General features: G+C 37.7%; 2 protein-coding genes across 2 annotated transcripts in view; one reads left to right on the top strand and one right to left on the bottom strand.

The window, feature by feature from the left end:
• Positions 1 to 1,566: 1,566 nt before the first annotated feature.
• LOC127411447 (kinesin-like protein KIF11) lies at positions 1,567 to 14,618 on the bottom strand. Its single transcript, XM_051647022.1, has 23 exons — positions 14,472 to 14,618; positions 14,160 to 14,286; positions 13,808 to 13,940; positions 13,616 to 13,713; positions 13,435 to 13,513; positions 12,892 to 13,077; positions 11,898 to 12,022; positions 11,687 to 11,777; positions 11,327 to 11,569; positions 11,155 to 11,250; positions 10,955 to 11,043; positions 10,501 to 10,588; positions 10,189 to 10,377; positions 8,232 to 8,439; positions 6,822 to 6,994; positions 6,493 to 6,618; positions 6,222 to 6,380; positions 4,240 to 4,379; positions 3,873 to 4,152; positions 3,350 to 3,572; positions 3,044 to 3,210; positions 2,082 to 2,192; positions 1,567 to 1,959 (listed from the first exon to the last, which is right to left on the bottom strand). The coding sequence occupies exons 2-23, from the start codon at positions 14,231 to 14,233 to the stop codon at positions 1,849 to 1,851; spliced, it is 3,189 nt and encodes a 1,062-aa protein (XP_051502982.1). The 5' UTR covers positions 14,234 to 14,286; positions 14,472 to 14,618; the 3' UTR covers positions 1,567 to 1,848.
• Positions 14,619 to 16,277: 1,659 nt separating this feature from the next.
• The window catches only part of LOC127411561 (endoribonuclease Dicer-like), a 52,857-nt gene continuing 51,290 nt past the window's right edge, over positions 16,278 to 17,844 (top strand). Inside the window, exon 1 of the mRNA XM_051647246.1 lies at positions 16,278 to 16,395. The gene's annotated coding sequence lies outside the window, so the exon portion shown is untranslated. The remainder of the gene's footprint in view (positions 16,396 to 17,844) is intronic.

The following is a 17,844-nucleotide window of genomic DNA, read 5'->3' as shown; positions in this document are numbered from 1 at the left end:
CCTGCTTGCAATTCACTATCGTTTGAGTGTCTTTGCAGAATGTCTATATCTTCCCTTAAGGGAAAAGGTTATTTGGAAAACAATGTGGACATTAATTCAGTATTTGTGTGGCTGCTAATACATCGTTATTTCCTACACAAGAACAATACATTCAATCTATCAACAGGATCAGTTGTTAAGTCAACACTAAAACATTTAATGTAGGTTATAGCATTTAGAGATGGAGATTAAGTATGTAAATTGACAATTATAAAGCTAGATTGAATTTACTACACATTCATTTCCTGCTAAATAATTGTATTTTATCTGAAAAATGGCAGCATGACAGTCTCATTGCCTGAGTCCTGTATTACACGAGCATCCTGCTGTCTGGACCTCCCCTGTATTTGCAGTAAGTACATAATCTCAGTACAACAAACTCTTCAGGTTCTGACTAGACTCAATATATGCTTTAAAGTAAACATAATTATCTACAGTTCTCAAAACACGTCCAACTTTACAGCTGTGAAGGCACTAATAGGCTACATATCTTCTCAGGTTCTTCCATGGATGGATAAAGACTCAACAAAATAACTAAAATGCTTATATTTGCGATATTTGGCCATCATTCTTAAACCCATAATCATTATCAGATAGGTGGGGAAGAACATTATTGCCTCGCTATAATTCTGTGACCATTTGCTCTCAAGTTTCTGTCATTTTTAATGCTGTGTTAGTACATAACGATTGTTTATGCTTAACCGGAAGTTCCGCCCACAAAGTGTCATGAGACTCAGCAATATTGTCGATTATTTGGTATAAAAGAGCTCAGGTGCTGTTGTTGGCTGTCGTTGCAACTTAAAGCAGTCAGTGATATCAGCATAACTAACCTTGGGCCGTAGCCTCATCATCTCGTCACTCTGAGTTTGATAAGTGAGGCACTGTCAAAAGGCAGTCATCGTGGCTCCATACTATGAAGTCACATGCTTTTTTTTTTTTTTATATATATATCCGTTTTAACAAATTTATTATGCCAAACATAACATTGTTCACCAAGAACAAATGCCATTGTGAGTGAAAACACTGGAGACCAGGGAGAGAAAAAAATAATAAATAAATAAAAAATAACAGGCTTCTGTATTGAATCGTGGAGCACTTCCACATTCAGGAAAAGGTGGACAAGTCGTAGGTCTTAATTTTTGAGCATTTTAAGTTATAAACCAACTTAATTTAAATAATTTGAGTCAACTTGGAGGTTAGTTGATGCCCCTAGTGGGCCCTGACCCCCTAGTTGAGAACCACTGCCCACACACACGTATTACTGACCATGTATTGTTCATTATTAACTATTAACTCCCTATATACATAAGGTCTCAGGCCATTCTTAATTTTATTTGCTCTTTATTTAAAGCACCAATTCGATGTCTCTCAGAACATCTTATATTACCTTTTTTTTTATTCTCAAAGACAGAGCCATTCTGTTGAGGAAAAAATATAACTACAAACAAGCACCAATATTACACAAAGTGACTAACAGAATACATTCAAGAATAACTTTGTACATAAAACATCACCTGAAAATAGAACCACACTTTAAAAATATTTTTTATTGGTTTTAAGATGGAGTGGATAATTAGTTTTTAAACAGATCAATACATTAAAATGTTCGACAAAAACACATCACAAATGTTCGAAACTCTAGTGAAACTAATAGGACAATAACAACCACCCTGAACTTATAGCTTTAGTAATTTATTATTACCAACTGTGACAGTGTGGAAACAGACAAACATAAGTTGAAAGACATACATATGCTAAAAAGAATACAATTTAAGACAGGAGGGAATAAAAACTGGAGCATCCTTTGTGTTAATTTTGACACCTGAGTGGTAGTTTTGAACGGGGTGGCGAACACATGTTCTCATTTTCCACCTTTGAACGGTTCACTGACTTATTGCCATTTTCTTTCTTGCTTTTCTTCTGTTTAGGGAAAGAGAACAAAAAATATCATGTCAAAAGTTGCATCATCAGCCAACAAGTTTATTATTTGTGGCCTCAAGCTATTAGCAATCTTGCATGTCATAATGTGGGAGGTGCCTCACCTTGAAAAAGGGAACCCTTCCGCTCTCATAACACATCAAGTTCTCATCAGAGCAAGACTGTTCTGTGATGTTTCCATCACTTGAACCACTGACTTCATCCTCCAGAGAGTCCTGAAAACAGCCATTAATGAGGTTTGTCAGGGCAAACAAGATAGAAGAAAAAAAATCTCTTCATAAATTTAACTATTAGCACTGATATAACAATTTATGCACCCACCCTCAGGCCATCCCAGATGTAAATGACTTTTCTTCTTAAGAACATAAAGATGTTTAGAAGAATATTTCAGCTCTGTAGGTCCATAAATGCAAGTGAATGGTGGCCAGAACTTTGAAGCTCCAAAAAGCATATAAAGGCAGCACAAAAGTAATCCATATGACTCCAGTGGTTAAATCCATGTATTCAGAAGCAATATAATAGGTGTGGGTGAGAAACAAATCAATGTTTAAGTCCTTTTTACTATAAATCTCCACTTTCACATTGTTTTGCTTTTTGGAGATTCACATTCTTTGTGCATAGGCTGGTCAAAGTTGGAGATTTATAGTAAAAAAAAAAAAAAAAAAAAAAAGGACTGAAACATTGATCTTTTTTCTGACCCACACCAATAATGTAGCTTCAAGACATCATATGGAGTCTTATGAATTACTTTTATGCTGCCTTTATTTGCTTTTTGGAGCTTCAAAGTTTTGGTCACATTTCACTTGCATTGTATGGACCTACAGAGCTGAGATATTCTTCTAAAAATCTGCACAAGTGTTCTGCAGAAGAAAGTAAGTCATACAGATCTGGGTTGGCATGAGGGTGAGTAAATTATAAGAATGTTCATTTTTGGGTGAACTATTCCTTTAAAACATGGCATTTACAGAGCAAACATTGAGCTATAACACTGTATTTCCTAAAGAACCATCGATTAAATCTGCTCCTTTCAGAACTATGGGCGGTACTAGATTTGTGATTTTAATACCTGATAGAGAGGTTTGTCCTCATCTACCTCAATGACAGTCTCACACTGGCTCAGTGTGCTCTGAAGCTCCACCTGCTGAGCTCTAAACTCCTCTTCCAGCTCCTCTCGACTTCTAGGCTGATTCAGCACACGTGGGTACATGTACTCCTTACGCTGAGGGGTTGTTCCTACAACAATATGCACACCATAACTTTACTGCCCAGTAGACATAGGAAGATGACACACACTGGCAGCACAGATGTGTACATACACCAGACACATTTTTGTCCTTTAGAGGAAGCATGCAATCCAAAGCTTCTCACTCACCTGTAGGTAAATCTTGTCGGAGCTCAGAGCTGAGAAAGTTGTGTACAGTGTCCAGTGCCCGAGTGCTAATGGAGAAGAGGGTCTCTCTGTGCTCCTGCAAGGTGGTCTCATCCTTGCCTGTTTGCACTTCCACACTACTCAAGATTCCTTCAACTTCCTGCTGCATTGGACTCAGATGGCCTTCACAGTCCTGAACTGCTTTCTCCACCTTTTCTTCAACAGCCTACATGCACACAGAAAATAAATAAATATGATGTGTGTACACATGCAACTAAAAGTACAAACTCGTATTCTAATTCAATGTTTCTCAACTAGTGGGTTGCGACCCAAAAATGGATCACAGGTCTGCAATCAGCCATTTAATTGTGCATCTTTGCTCAACATATTGCACAAAGGCCCACAATGTTTGATTTTAAGGACGTTTCTATTTATTTTACTTTTTGTAGTTGAGGACCACTTTTAGTTACATTTGTTCCTCTGACTAATAAAATGTCCAACTAGTTCAGTGTTCACACCAGCTAACCTTAAGCAGGTCTTGCATAGACTTCTCTGTCTCTCTGATGAGCTTGAGCTGCTCCTGGGCTTTGCTCTCAGTCGAGACTCTGGCTTCACAACACCACTTGAGTCCTGACTCAGCCAGCGAGTCCAAAGAAGTTTGCAGGTGTCCGCAGTAGCCGCCACATTCCTCCAGCGCCCTCCCTCCCTCTTCTGTCACTGCTGTCATCTCTGATATCACTCCATCCACAGAGGAGCCCAACTGAACACGGAGAGACACAGTGTGCTCCTCAGCTGCAGTGCATTTACTGAAATAAAGATGCAATGTGTTACAGGTTTACTTCAAGTTATAGGAAACCTGCTAAACAAGGTACAGATTGTACATCTCTTCTCACCTCTGTATGGTGTTCCGTAGCATGTCTAGTGGCTCATTCTGGGCAGATGTTGCCTGGGCAAGTCCTTCAAAGTCTGTTTGAGTGTCTAAAGCCAAGAGATTCAATTGGTTCTGCAAACACTGAACCAGCTGGGCCACACGCTGTTGAAGGGAAATAATTTTAATGCAGCCGTCTCCCTCAATTTTAGTGCAGGTCGCAAGTGGTGTGCTCATAAAATGTAAACGTTGCGGGAAACTTTGAAGTCAACATGAAATGCAGTTCACAACCCGTTTACTTGCTTAAAGGGATAGTTCACCCAAAAATGAAAATTCTCTCATTTATTAACCCTCATGCCATTCCTACGATGGCGTTTTAGTGCCACGTAACCAAACAAACAAACAAAAAAAAAATCTAAAGATTAAGAATAGTCATAATATTTTGAGAATAAAGTCAAAATTTTCAGAATAATGTCATATCACTACGAGATTAGTGGAAATATTTTGAGAATGAAGTCAATTACCAGAAATGGCGCGTCATTGTCACAACGACAGAATGAAGTGCCAGCAGCTTCATCAATGCAAGAAATGGATGTAGATGATTTAGATAAATCATACTTTAGTTTAGGATTTAGCAACAAAGATCATAATCATCTTTTAGCACATTAGCACAAAGTTATTATTGGGATCCGGACACTGCAGCGGTAATGAACTGAATTTATTCAGGAGAAAGCACCAGACAGACGTTCATGCAGTCCCGCTCGGTGTGGGTGTTGCTTGGGCTGGGTTTCCTGAAGCTCTAAGCTGAACATTAGTAGCATGTACTTACTACAGCACGTTTCCCAAAAGCATCATTATCCAAGTAGCATGAAAAAACACTCGTAAATTAACTAGAGCTCTGAACCACTCTAAAACCCATTAAGTGCAACTACACGTATTGCTCTTGCATCTTTCACAGTTTATCAGATACAAAAGGGACATTTTTTTTCTCCCCAATTTGAAATGCCCAATTCCCAAGACCACATGGTGGTGTAGAGACTCACCTCAATCCGGGTGGCGGAGGACGAATCTCAGTTGCCTCCGCGTCTGAGACCGTGAATCCGTGCATCTTATCACGTGGCTTGTTGAGCACGTTACTGCAGAGACGTAGCGCATGTGGAGGCCCACGCTAATCTCCGCGGCATCCACGCACCCCACCGAGAGCAAGAACCACATTATAGTGACCACAAGGCGGTTAACCCAACGTGACTCTACCCACCCATGCAACCGGGCCAATTTGGTTGCTTAGGAGACCTGGCTGGGGTCACTCAGCACGCCCTGGATTCGAACTTGCAACTCCAGGGGTGGTAGTCAGCATCAGCTCACTGAACTACCCAGGCCCCCGCTGAGATACTCTTCTAAAAATCTTAATTTGTGTTCAGCATAATAAAGGCATACACATCTGGAATGGCATGTGGGTGAATAAATTTTTGGGTGAACTATCCCTTTAAACTGTTTAAAAAAAACATAGGATGTTAAACAATAACAAAAATGAAGGGCAGGACTTGCATTCATCTGTAATTGGTTGGATCGTGAAAAGTGGGTGTTCCACACTACAATAAAAACAGGGATTGAAAAATAAGAGTGCTTGGTGACATCAGCCGGGAATGGAAAGTTGTCTCAGAAGTGGAGCAAGTTATAATATTTCGACTTGGTTCCTAAAAGAGCTCTCTCTTCTGTTAACATTTATTTTTCCTGGCCTAGAATGGACAGGGAGAAACTGCTTTTGAAATCTTTCCAAAATACTTAAGACTGCTAAGAGCTTTTCAACATTTACAATAACAGCTTGTTCAAATCAAATTAAATTCCTTGTGGTCTCTTGGTTACATTTAGAGCACCCACAAAGTTTGTGAACATCTGAGCCAATCACCACTTCAGAAATGTGGATACAACACTGTCAGGCATAATTGTTTGGTAACCTAGTCCAAGAAAATGTTCTCAAAAATCTGTCCAGTTGAACAGACTTACCGTCTGATGGTTGTTTCCTGCTTGGCTAATCTCCTGCTTGAGCTTGTCATGTTCGGCATGTAGAGCGTTGGAGCCTTGCACAGCACATTGTCTCATACTGGCCAATGATTCAACATGGGAGTCTAAAAATGACATCATCTCTGCTTTCAGACCCTGCATCTGTGAAAAAAAGAAAGAAAAGTTAGTACACAGTCTTAAACATGTCAAAGATGTATTGATCGTTTTAGGCTGATGTGGCAGTAGATGTTGATCAGTTTAAGGTCACTTATACCTGCTCAGCCAGAGTGTGATATGTTTGAAGGGTTTGCTTCAGATTGTCATTCATGGCTATGATGGACCTTATACCTGGCAACGACTGGGCAACCAAAACCTCCTCTAGATGACATTTGTGTTCATCCTGAGAAGACATTAATAAGTACTTATTACATTTCTGAACTCCTGCGTAATGCCTTAAATTCTCGCCATTAATGTTTATGCTAGTGCATATTCAATATCACATATCTCTGATAGGCCCACATTACAGTAAGTCTGTGACTATATATTTGACAGGTTGAGATGCATCTTGCTTTTATTATCCAAATTGAGGTATGGAGTCCTCACCAGTATTTCCAGCATGTTGTTCTGTGTCTCCTGAGAGAGTTTCTCCTGCTGTAGCACTCGTTGTTTACACCGTTCCACACCTTCTCCCACAGTACCCTTAATGCTGCTGTACGACTCGCACACAGCACCTAACGTCTCCTTAAACACCCTGCCGTTCACATTCAGGAGCTCACCTGAAAAAAGAAATACAAATAAAATCATTATTTTGCTGCTTGGCAAGACTTTCTAGCTGGAAATGATTTCTAAAGACACAAAAATAGGATATTAGATTTCAAGAGTAATGTATTAGAGGTCAAAGTTTTACTCAGCTTTTTAATTTTGTAGCAAAAAGAAATAGGGATGCACCAAAATGGAATTTCAGGACAGATACAGATACCGAGATTATATATATATCTTTATTTATATATTATATATATATAAATAAATAAAGGTTTACATTTTTCATCCTTCAACCTGAAACTGCTTGTTAATTCATTAAAAGCTTCTCATTTTAAAATAGGTGTCATTTAAAAGCTTGAAATTTGGACTGCTAAGGAAGGTTTTACGGATGAAACATGAACCATAAATGTGCCTATATACAAATGTATGCTGATTTAAATGAGAAATAAATAATTCACTTGAAGGAATTATGGTGGCCATTTATATAAGTGTTGACGTTAATCCTGGTGACTTGCTCAGAGAGAGAGTAATGAACTTCTAACAGCTGTAAAAATGCATTAAACCAAATTGAGGCTCTGTATACATGGTGTATTATTAGTGCCGGCAACCGGACTGCGAGTGCAGCGGTGGTTTGTGTGTTATAAATGTGCGTGCTTGTGCTTATGTCATTCACAGATGCTTGCTACTGTGTGCTCATCTGTGACAGTTCCACTTTATAACTTATGAAATGTGCCGTTTTTGGTTGTGCTTGGACTTGTTTTAATCACAATGCTGCAATGCAAGTAACTATGTGGCATTTCCCACATTCTGTTTATTACTTCATGAAACATAAGCGAAAATGATAGCTCCGCTGTTACACATCTTTGTCGCGTTTCGTTTATTGCGTCATGAAACAAACAAAATATGGGAAATGCCATTGTTACTTACAGCAGATGACTAAGACCAACCCTAAAACAACGCAACACGGTGCAGAGATGTTGAAATAATCCTCACAGAGCAACATGAGCTTGGCTCTCACTCACACAGGCACGATGTTTATGTGCACACGCACTGTCACTTGAGACTGCATGAGTCCTTGCCTGAAGGAAAGATGCTGCAGGCAGTGCAAGCAAATAAACTAACACATTATCGCGATTATAATTCCATTATCGTAGTGATAATAATATTTTGATTTTCCCAGTTATCGGCCAATAATATATTGCCCGCCGATATATCGTGCATCTCTAGAAAGAAATGAAGGTGGTTTCTTACCCACTGATGAGCGGTAATAGTCTATTATAGAGGCTTGTTTTTGGCCCTGCTCCTGCAGTGAGCTCTGAATGCTGTTGTAGCAGTTCTCCATGCGCTGGGCGAAACTTTGCTGGACCTCCCCATTATGAAGCTCCACATCCTTTTTCCGCTGCAGCTTAGCATGGAGACCACTGACGTCCTGTGTGCTGGCTTCAGCCGTACTTAACAACTGGGGGCGAGAGAATTAGTTAGGGTGATGTTTGATTGAAGCCAAAGAAAAAAAAAAAAAAAGGAACATTCTGATCACCGTTAATATTTTACTGGTCAGTCAAAACAATAAACCAACCCAACAGCACTCATGCGTTACTAATAGGGCTGTCGCTAGGGGTGTAAATTGGCAGTTTCATCTCGATACGATCTTGTATCAATTCTCTAAGCCAACGATCCGATGTTTGCCGATACCTCAACATCTGCCACGACACGATTTTGATTTGATTCCATTCAGGGGTCTGTGGTCGATATTACAATATTATGTGCCCATTTTGCACAATCAATTACATTTATTGTCAAAAATGCAACCAAAATATAATTTTAATATTTTGAGCTCTCTGAAAAGTGCAAATCCAATATCCACACTGGGACATCCACAACAAAATAAGGTACTTCAGGTAATACAGAAAAAAAAAAAAAAGTCATACATATAAAAGGTGCATCTTAAAATAATAATATATATATATATATATATATATATATATATATATACACACACACACACACACACACACACACAGCGATCTTTACACATCGTTGGATAATTGATCGATGGATTGTTACACCCCTAGTTGTCACGATATCAGAATTTCAGTAGTGTACCAATACCAGTGAAATTGAACAGTTTTCGATACCAATTTCGATACTACAGCAAACATATGCTTATATGGTAACGGTGGCAGTGGTGGCTCAGCGGTTAAGGCCATGGGTTACTGATCAGAAGGTTGGGGGTTCAATCCCCAGCACTGCCAAGATACCACTGTTGGGCCCTTGACCCTATCTGCTCCAGGGGCGCCCTGCACTCTGACCCCAGCTTAGCTGGGATATGTGAAAAAAAAAAAAAAAAAAAAGAATTACTGTATATGTGCAAATGTGTGATAAATACAATTATTAAACAAATGCATGTTTCCTTCAAGAATTTCTCAGTTAAGTATGCATTTATTAAGTGTTTTTAAGTAGGGCCCTACTGAAATCGGTTTTATTTTTTCCTAAATTCTGTTTCCCTTTTTTCTTCTTCTTCTTAAAATTCCATGTTTTAAAGTTTAATTTTTTAACCAAAATAGTGTCTAATCAAATTAATTCCTAAAATATTACATATTATTATTTGTCACACGTCTAGCTTTTATTTTGATGTGTGTTTTTGACGGAAGCTTCACACCTTCAGATAAACAGTTTGCTGTGATAGAATTATATAAATATATAGTCTACATTTTTTGGGCGCTTTACAGTGATAAATGCTCTGCTCTGTCATCTCATACAATGCGCACTATTCTCAATGGCATGATTCCAGTGAATGAGCGGTCTGCTTCACACATTCACTTTAAAGCACGCAGCTCATGCAGACTTAGATTGCAGCCTTTCTTGGTTTATTAAATCACACTAGGACATATCACAAATTTAACTTAATTGTGCATTCCTTTTCTTTCTCAAATGCGTCAAATTCTTATGGGAGCATTTGGAAGCATTCTTGTGTCAGTCAGACAGCGCACAGGTATTGAATTGAGTCAGGACTACCAGTACTGCCCAAACACTGGTACTGTGACATCTTTTATATTTTGGTATCAACTTGGAACCAAAGTACTTTTGTCATAGTTACTAATATACTTACTTAGAGTGAGCAGAATTTGTCTTAAACAGGAATTTAGCCCAAATAAAATATTAGAAACCCTTTGACGGTCCATTTATTTTGCCATCTTAGCCTCCCCACCTGGTCAACAGTGCTGTAGAGTTGGCCCTCATTGCTCTGGAGCTGTGCAGTGATGTACTCTTCCTGAGTGAGGCGGAGCCTGGTCTCTGTTAGGTCTTTGTGAACCTCTTCCAGTCTCTGGTTCTTGTCCTGCAGGTCCTCAGTGCACTGCTCAAGTTTCTGCTTACTGTCCGTGAACAAGTCCAGTATCTGCAGCAACAACAACTGCATCAGACATCTAACACACAGTGCATTGACATCACATACTTAAAAGGGGAAGTTTGCTGAACTTTGTACAAAGCAGAAGTAGAATTGACTTCAAAAGATGCTAACCCTCTTGAGCTCCTCCTCTGCAGCCGTGATCTGCTCGGTGTATTCTGTAATCTGCTCTTCCTGACACACCAGTTTACTGTTAATACTCCTGCAAATGTGCAAACAATGTAAGAATGTTCTATTAAAAGTTCTACAGTGTTCTATTAAATATCTATGCAGTTCTATAAAGTAAATGTCAACATTTCAGATGCAATTTGACAGAATATTTTTGTCATTATGTTCCACCAATAAAAATGGACAAACTCAGTGAAAAACAAAAACAGTAACAATGTTGCACACCATATAATTTAATTGTATGCAACAAATATAAACAAGCAAAGCAATTACAAACAGTGTTACATTCTAGTGCTGGTAACATTAACAGTAACACTTTTGTAATGCTGCTTGTCCAGTCAAATTAGTGATTTGGAACCAACTGTTATAAAATGATTTATAAAGCACATATAGAACTCACTCATAGTTATCAACTGAGAGGTACACTCCATGTTTGTCACGGGTGGCAGCCAGATCTCGTTTCAGACGCTCAATCTCCTCTGTGTATTCCTGGAACATTTCAAAAAGTATTGGTAACTAAATGCAGACAATGTAGAAATGTTTGAATATCAAGAAAAAGTAAATACAGATAATTCCCAAGCTATTAGTGAAGAGACTTGCCTTGATAAGTGTTCTCTTGGTCAGTTTCTGGTTGACCTCTGGCTTGTTCATGATATTCTTGGCCCGGTTGGCATAGTCCAGTGTGCTCAGCGTTTCCTACAATTAGAATATAAAATCAATATTCTTGAGAGATCCAGATCTAGAAAACCTAGTCTAACAGGGCAAGGCATACCTCAAGATTAATGGAGGCAGGAGAAACGGTGGCAATGATGGAGGTTTTGGTGCGTCCTCCCAGGGAGTCCTGCAGTATGCGGGTGAGCTTGGACTCTCTGTAGGGCACATGAGGCCCTCTCTCCACCAGAGCCTTGATGACCCGGCCCAGAGTCAGCAGAGACTGGTTTATGTTGCCAGCTTCACGTGCCCGCTTATCCACAGCACCAGATCGCCCGATGTTCTCACTACCTGCAAGATCCACCTAAGCATAGAGGAAATGGGCGATAAACTTAGGACGCAGAACTGGAATTTGGTGTATTCCTCAGCCTGTGGAATTTTACATGAGAAAAACTGAATTGAAAAGATTGAATTGACTCACCAAGTTCAATTTTCCAATTTTGACCAGCTCCTCTCCATCTAGTGTGATCTCCTTCATGTGAATAGTCACAGAGAAAACTGAGTGGGATCGACTGATGGAATCAAAGGAGAAGAGCGGGGTTACAAACACAGTACTGTTATGCATAAACTTGACTTTCTGTCTCTCTCTGAAGCACATCATTAATTGGGACGCTGGGATCCCGTGTGATTACCTGGAATAGGCGTTCATGAGCGTGGAGGCCGTCTTTCTCTTGGCTGCTCCTCTCTCCAGGATCTGATATACCTCATTCTTGTTATGCACTGTGATCTCCTCCAGACCTTTAATGACCACACCTCTCTGACAAATATGCAAACAGAACAGTTACTCTCATCTTAAAAAGATAGTTAATCCAAAAATGAGAATTCTCTCATAATTTACATGCCATGCCTCATGCCTTCCCAGATGTGTTTTTCTTTCCTACTTCTGCAGAACACAAATTATGTATTTGTTTTTAAAATATCTCAGCTCTGTAGGTCCATACAACCCAAGTGAATGGTGACCAACACTTTGAAGCTCCAAAAAACAGCAGAAAAGTAATCCATAAAACTCCAATGGTTTAATCAATGTCTTCTGAAGCAATCTAATCGGTTTTGGGTGAGAACTGACCAAAATATAACCCCTATTTCACTGAACATCTTGCCATTGCAGTCTCTAGGCACGACCATGATTTCAAACTCGATTACACTTCCTAGTGCTTGATGAATGTGCAGAACGCTGGTTGGCGCTAGGAAGTGTTGTCGAGCTTGAAATCATGATCACCAAGGAGACTGCTGATGTCAAGATTTTTGAAAAAGGATTTATATTTTGACCTGTTCTCATCCAAAACCGATTAGATCATTTTTAAGACACTGATTAAACCACTGGAGTCTTATGGATTACTTTTATGCTACTTTTGTACATTGTGGAGCTTCAAAGTTTTGGTCTCCAATCACTTGAATTGAATGGACCTACAGAGCTGAAATATTCTTCTAAAAATCTTAATTTGTGTTCTGCAGAAGAAAGTCATACACATCTGGGATGGCATGAGGGTGAGGAAATGAGAGAATTTTGGGAGAACTATTCCTTTAATAAACAGAGAAAAATATAAGCCAGGTTTCAGAACAAACTGAAATTGCATGGATGAAACAAAGTACAGCAAATGATCTAAAGAAAAAAAAAAAAAATACTTTGTTTCTGGGATCATCAAATAGTTGTAGTCTCTCTGTGACATCAGGAGCAGGGCTGAGCAGGTCAAACAGTTCCTCATTATAGATTTCCAGGAGAGACACCTTTACAGAGAACTCTGTGCCATTACTGGACAGTTTCTCAAAGATCTGATGAAGAGTTCTGGGGATGATTCCAGCCAAAGGGTCCTATGGGGGGGGGGGGGGGGGTCATTTTATTATAGTCCGTAATAAAGTATCATTAGTACTTACCATAACACACATCATTTACATAAAACATCTTACATAGCATACATGTTTGCATTAAAGGTGCAGTAGTTACTAGGTAGCAAAACCATTTAAAAGGTCCAAGAGACTAATTACACTTTTGGTGCAAGAAACCTTGACGATCATGAGTGGGCTCAGATAAACACCAAATACAACACATACTTAAAAACATAAAAGAATACAGATATTGAGGATTTGGCCGTTTTAATGAGCCATCAAACTGGTCAGTGTACTTTATTGGAAGCAGATAGAACTGGCAAACTTGAACTCAAACATTACCTCTTCCCATGTAAATTCTGCATTGGGTGACCTCTCGCCCTCCATTGTGAAGGTTTTCCCTGTTCCTGTTTGCCCATAGCTTTAAAGCAAACAAACAAAATCGTTTTTAAAAATCAGCTGAAATGACACATAAGTAGACTCGAATGATCAGATATTTCAAGAAGCACTAAAAGCTACTCACGCAAAGACAGTACAGTTATAACCCATGATGACCTCATCTAGTATGGGGCACACCACACTCCTGTACACATCAATTTGTTTGGCAGAAGGACCGAACACCTAAACCATTAAAAAAAACACAAGACACATTTTATGAACAGTACTGAAAATTAAAAGCTGGGGGGGGAGGGGGGGGAACAGGCCAAAGCCTCACCATGTCAAAGGTGTATGATTTCCTGGCTGATTTGTCAGTGATGCCTGCGGTCCGGACCGTAACCTCTTTTCGGTTCTGGTCACATTCGACAACTGTATGAGAGGCAGATTTACGCTCCACTGTGTTGAATGGTCTGTGAATTGAACATCAGACATGAAAATAACATCCATGTACACAGAGACTTCAAAAAATAAATAAAAAAATTAAATAAAAATTAACATTTTATTTTAGTGAACTTGGTCAATGTCACATTATATTGTGCAACATATTAAATACTTTTAAACCTCACTCTATATATGCATAAGTAGGACATATTTACCATAGTTTTGAAATTAGAAATAAAATGACATACCTGCATCGTACAACCACTTGAATATTTCTGCCTTTCTCATCTTTTTTGGCCGCTGGTATCTGAGATGATGCCATGTTAAAAGGGCGTCTTTTACTCTCCAGATTTGAAAAAGCCCTTTAAACTTAACCTGTAAAACAAATGCAAAATACAAGCAGGTAACAACGAGTAGCGTTTATAAAAGGCTTTAAAACATTAGAACCTATTACAAACCCGTTAGACGGATCATGTCAAGCCTAAATGGCGCCTAACAAAAAATAAACAACGAAAACAACAAGCCTCTAGGGCTAATACACAACTGTCATGTACACGTACCTTTTAATTGATCTCCTTTAAAAGTAGACCAAATAAGACACAAACGTCGTTTAAAACTCTCCAGAAATGTAGTTTATTTCAGTTCAGTCTCTGTATGTAAAGCTCCAACTTCGGGTTTTCACGAGCAGCAGTTAGCTTACTTTGAATATTGCGCATCTGCAGCTTTAAGCCAATCAGAAGAGAGAATGTTCTCACCCTCCTCCTCATTGGCCTAAATGGCAGAAAACAGGAGCTGATGCATCACGGGAATGTGAAGTTTTTTAAAATAGTGCTGGATGAAGGAAATATTTATATGCTCACATTTAAATGGATAAATTAAGAAATTGCTTTATCTTGGCACTACTGCCGTGTTAATAAAGGTTCTGTCAACACTGAGAGACAAATTTTATAAATTGTGATGAGTTTAATTTTTTTTTGTAAATAAATATAAATAATCCGATAAAGAATTTATATTATGTGAATATTTCACTGCGACAGTTTATGACTTTAAACCAAACTAATTTGTTATTATATTTTGTATTATGTGTAGTATAAGTCTTCCTTTACGAAGCATTTTATGCTAATGCATTGCTTCATTATTGTTTTATTTGCACAGTGAATTTTTTTATTTATTTATTTATTTATTTATTTATTTTGCTTTACAAAAAAGATTGTCCTTCAATATCATTTAGGCTTATTATATTAATTTTATACCAGATTACACTAAAGAGTATAGCAACGGGAAGTGTGATCCTGCTTCTCTTTTGTCAGCAGCATCTTTTGCTTGAAAAATGTTGACGGCTGTAGTTCCCAAAATTACCTCAACATGGAGTCAGCAATTCAATAATTTTTACGATGACGCTTAGAATATCAAAGTGCTTTGCGAAGAAATTAAAAGTTAAATAAACGTGCAAAAATAATATATATATATATATATATATATATATATATATATATATATATATATATATATATATATATATATATATATATATATATATATATAAAATAAATTCCAATAACAATAACAATACAGCCACCAAATCCAGTAATATATCTATTTCCATTTATATCCCATATCCAGTAATAATGCTATTACTACTACTACTACTACTAATAAAAATAATAATTATTATTATTATTGATGATGATGATGATGATGATGATGATAAATAATAATAATAATAACAAACATGTAGAGCATATTTAATACATGTAGACCATTTTACTGAAGAATTTATTAAAATAATTCCATTGAAGAACACTTTAATAATTCTAATTAATAATAATATTAATTATTAATAACGAGTAATAATACTCGTAAAATATCAACGTACTTTACAAAGAAATGAAAAGTTAAATAAAGGTATACAAATAATAGAATCAAAATAAAATAAATAACTATACAGCTGCAGCAAAAAATAAAAAAATAAAAAAATAAAGTAAAATAAAAAATGAATGAATGAATAAAAAAATACAATTCACAGAAAGTTCAGCAAGTATGTCTTTTTCAGATTTTTTTTTAAAGGCTATTTAGAAATATCCTTTATAAATATGTGCAAATTCTCATTTATTTTGCAGTTACATTTATTAGTCACTGAAAGTGCGGAATAGAGGGGGCTTTTATTTTAAAGAAATATAAATAATTCATCAAATATTTATCTCCAGTGACCATTTTGAAATAACGATACCCAATATAAAATACAATACAATGCTCTGTTGACTCCTTTTCATTTCCGTTTAGTTAAGCGTAAATAAGTTTGGGCTTTTATATTAAAGAAATGTCATGTCTCAGAAAAGGTTGCGTTCTCATTGTCGCTGGCTTCACACGCATGCAGCAGTCTGACAACAGCAGCAGTAGGGAATGGGGAGAGAGAGGGGGGCACCGCACCGTTTAACAAGAGACTTTTCAGCACAACGTGACCAATAAAACAATTCACCATCGGTGAGCACGAGCCTCTCTCTGCAAAACAACACACGCACACACTCTGATCGCTTGTGTTTTTTCTTTCGAGATCCCGAAATAATCAATAAAAACAACCAAAGCTAACACGAGCTCGCGTGCTAATCACTCGGGCCAAATGTGCTGTGACATTTCTGACCAACGTGCATTCGTTGTAAACCGTTTGTACATGAAGTCCGTGTGAGTGTAAATGAGATATGAGGTTCATTTATTGGACTGTTTAAGTCTAGTATAACAATGCATAGTGTGTTCTTATTGAATGACGGTGTCTTTTTAGCTGCACGCGTCTGTTAGCTCCCTTAAAAACTGATGCACATGGCAGATGCATTGACTAATAGTACAGCTTCAGATCCTGTGATGTATTTCAGGTTTAACGAATTGTATTGGGAACGCAAGAATCACGTTTGTATGATGCATTAGATTTAAGGGGCCTCGGGTGTGTTGCTGGCTCTTTCCAAGGCCAAGGTCGCAATGAGGCCTAACTGATCTGCATGAATCATCATCTGTAGAGTATACTGATCAGAGTTTAAAAGCTATTGATGCGATATTTATGGTGAGTGTTATGCACCTAATATTTGCTCAGTGGAGTCGTACTGGAGGACATTGGTTTTCATCAGCTTGGCAGGGTGATTTTGCTTGTGTGGCATCTGGAATGATTTAAAAGGTTTTATGTTTTCCTTTTTTGTGTGTGTGTGTGTGCTTTTATTGAACTGATAAATGTTTGAGGTGATGCACCCAATGCCAAATTATTTAGGTCATATTTATGTGTAATCATTTGAAGACATGGTTAGGCTTAGGCCTGTTTTTTATTTATTTATTTGTTTATTTATTGCATTGCAGCCCTGTTATTATGATTGTGTTAAAAAAAAGCTACTGTAGCTCTATTATTATTATTTATATTTTTGACTGGAAAATTGAATTATAAAGAGCAAGATAAGTGCAGACATCACAAAGACAATAAATCAAGATATTTAACTTTTAGTGATGCCAGGCACAACGTGCAGTTAAATGGTTTAGTGCAGAATTTGAGGTTTACCAAAACAATAGAAAAAAAAAAAAAAAAAAAAATTCCCAGAATAAATAAGGCCATGAAGATGGCACTCACGCACTACATTTCATAATGTTCAAAATTGTTGTTTCACTGTTTTAAAATCGTGCCAGCTCAACTGGCAAGTTTGCAAGTTGCCTACTGCTGTATATCATTAGAATATTTCACACTTTTGAACACATGCTCTGCAAATGCTGTAGCCCTCTAAATCAACAAGTTGCTTTCTACAAAATAAAGTGACAGTAATGTAAGCAAAATGAATTATTGATGAGAATCCTTGGGTGCATGTGAGCCGGAGGTTATAGAGACCTGCTCTTTATTTTCGAGGTCAAATCAGGTGACCTGCTGGATAGGTTGGTCTGAAGGGCTCTTTCATGTGACAA

The sequence above is a fragment of the Myxocyprinus asiaticus genome, chromosome 20, assembly GCF_019703515.2.
Source record: "Myxocyprinus asiaticus isolate MX2 ecotype Aquarium Trade chromosome 20, UBuf_Myxa_2, whole genome shotgun sequence".
Classification (NCBI taxonomy): Eukaryota; Metazoa; Chordata; class Actinopteri; order Cypriniformes; family Catostomidae; genus Myxocyprinus; species Myxocyprinus asiaticus.
Note: the sequence above shows the minus strand (reverse complement) of the source record. Positions and strands in the feature narration are given on the sequence as shown.

What these genes read in the sequence shown, in the direction of transcription:
- LOC127411447 (XM_051647022.1), bottom strand. Translation starts at nt 14,233, where the DNA reads ATGGCATCATCTCAGATACCAGCGGCCAAAAAAGATGAGAAAGGCAGA. An exon ending in CAGAATTTACATGGGAAGAG is followed by an intron (nt 13,078 to 13,434) that starts GTAATGTTTGAG and finishes CCCCCCCCATAG; the next exon opens with GACCCTTTGGCTGGAATCAT. An exon ending in CTATTACCGCTCATCAGTGG is followed by an intron (nt 6,995 to 8,231) that starts GTAAGAAACCAC and finishes TTCTTTTTTCAG; the next exon opens with GTGAGCTCCTGAATGTGAAC.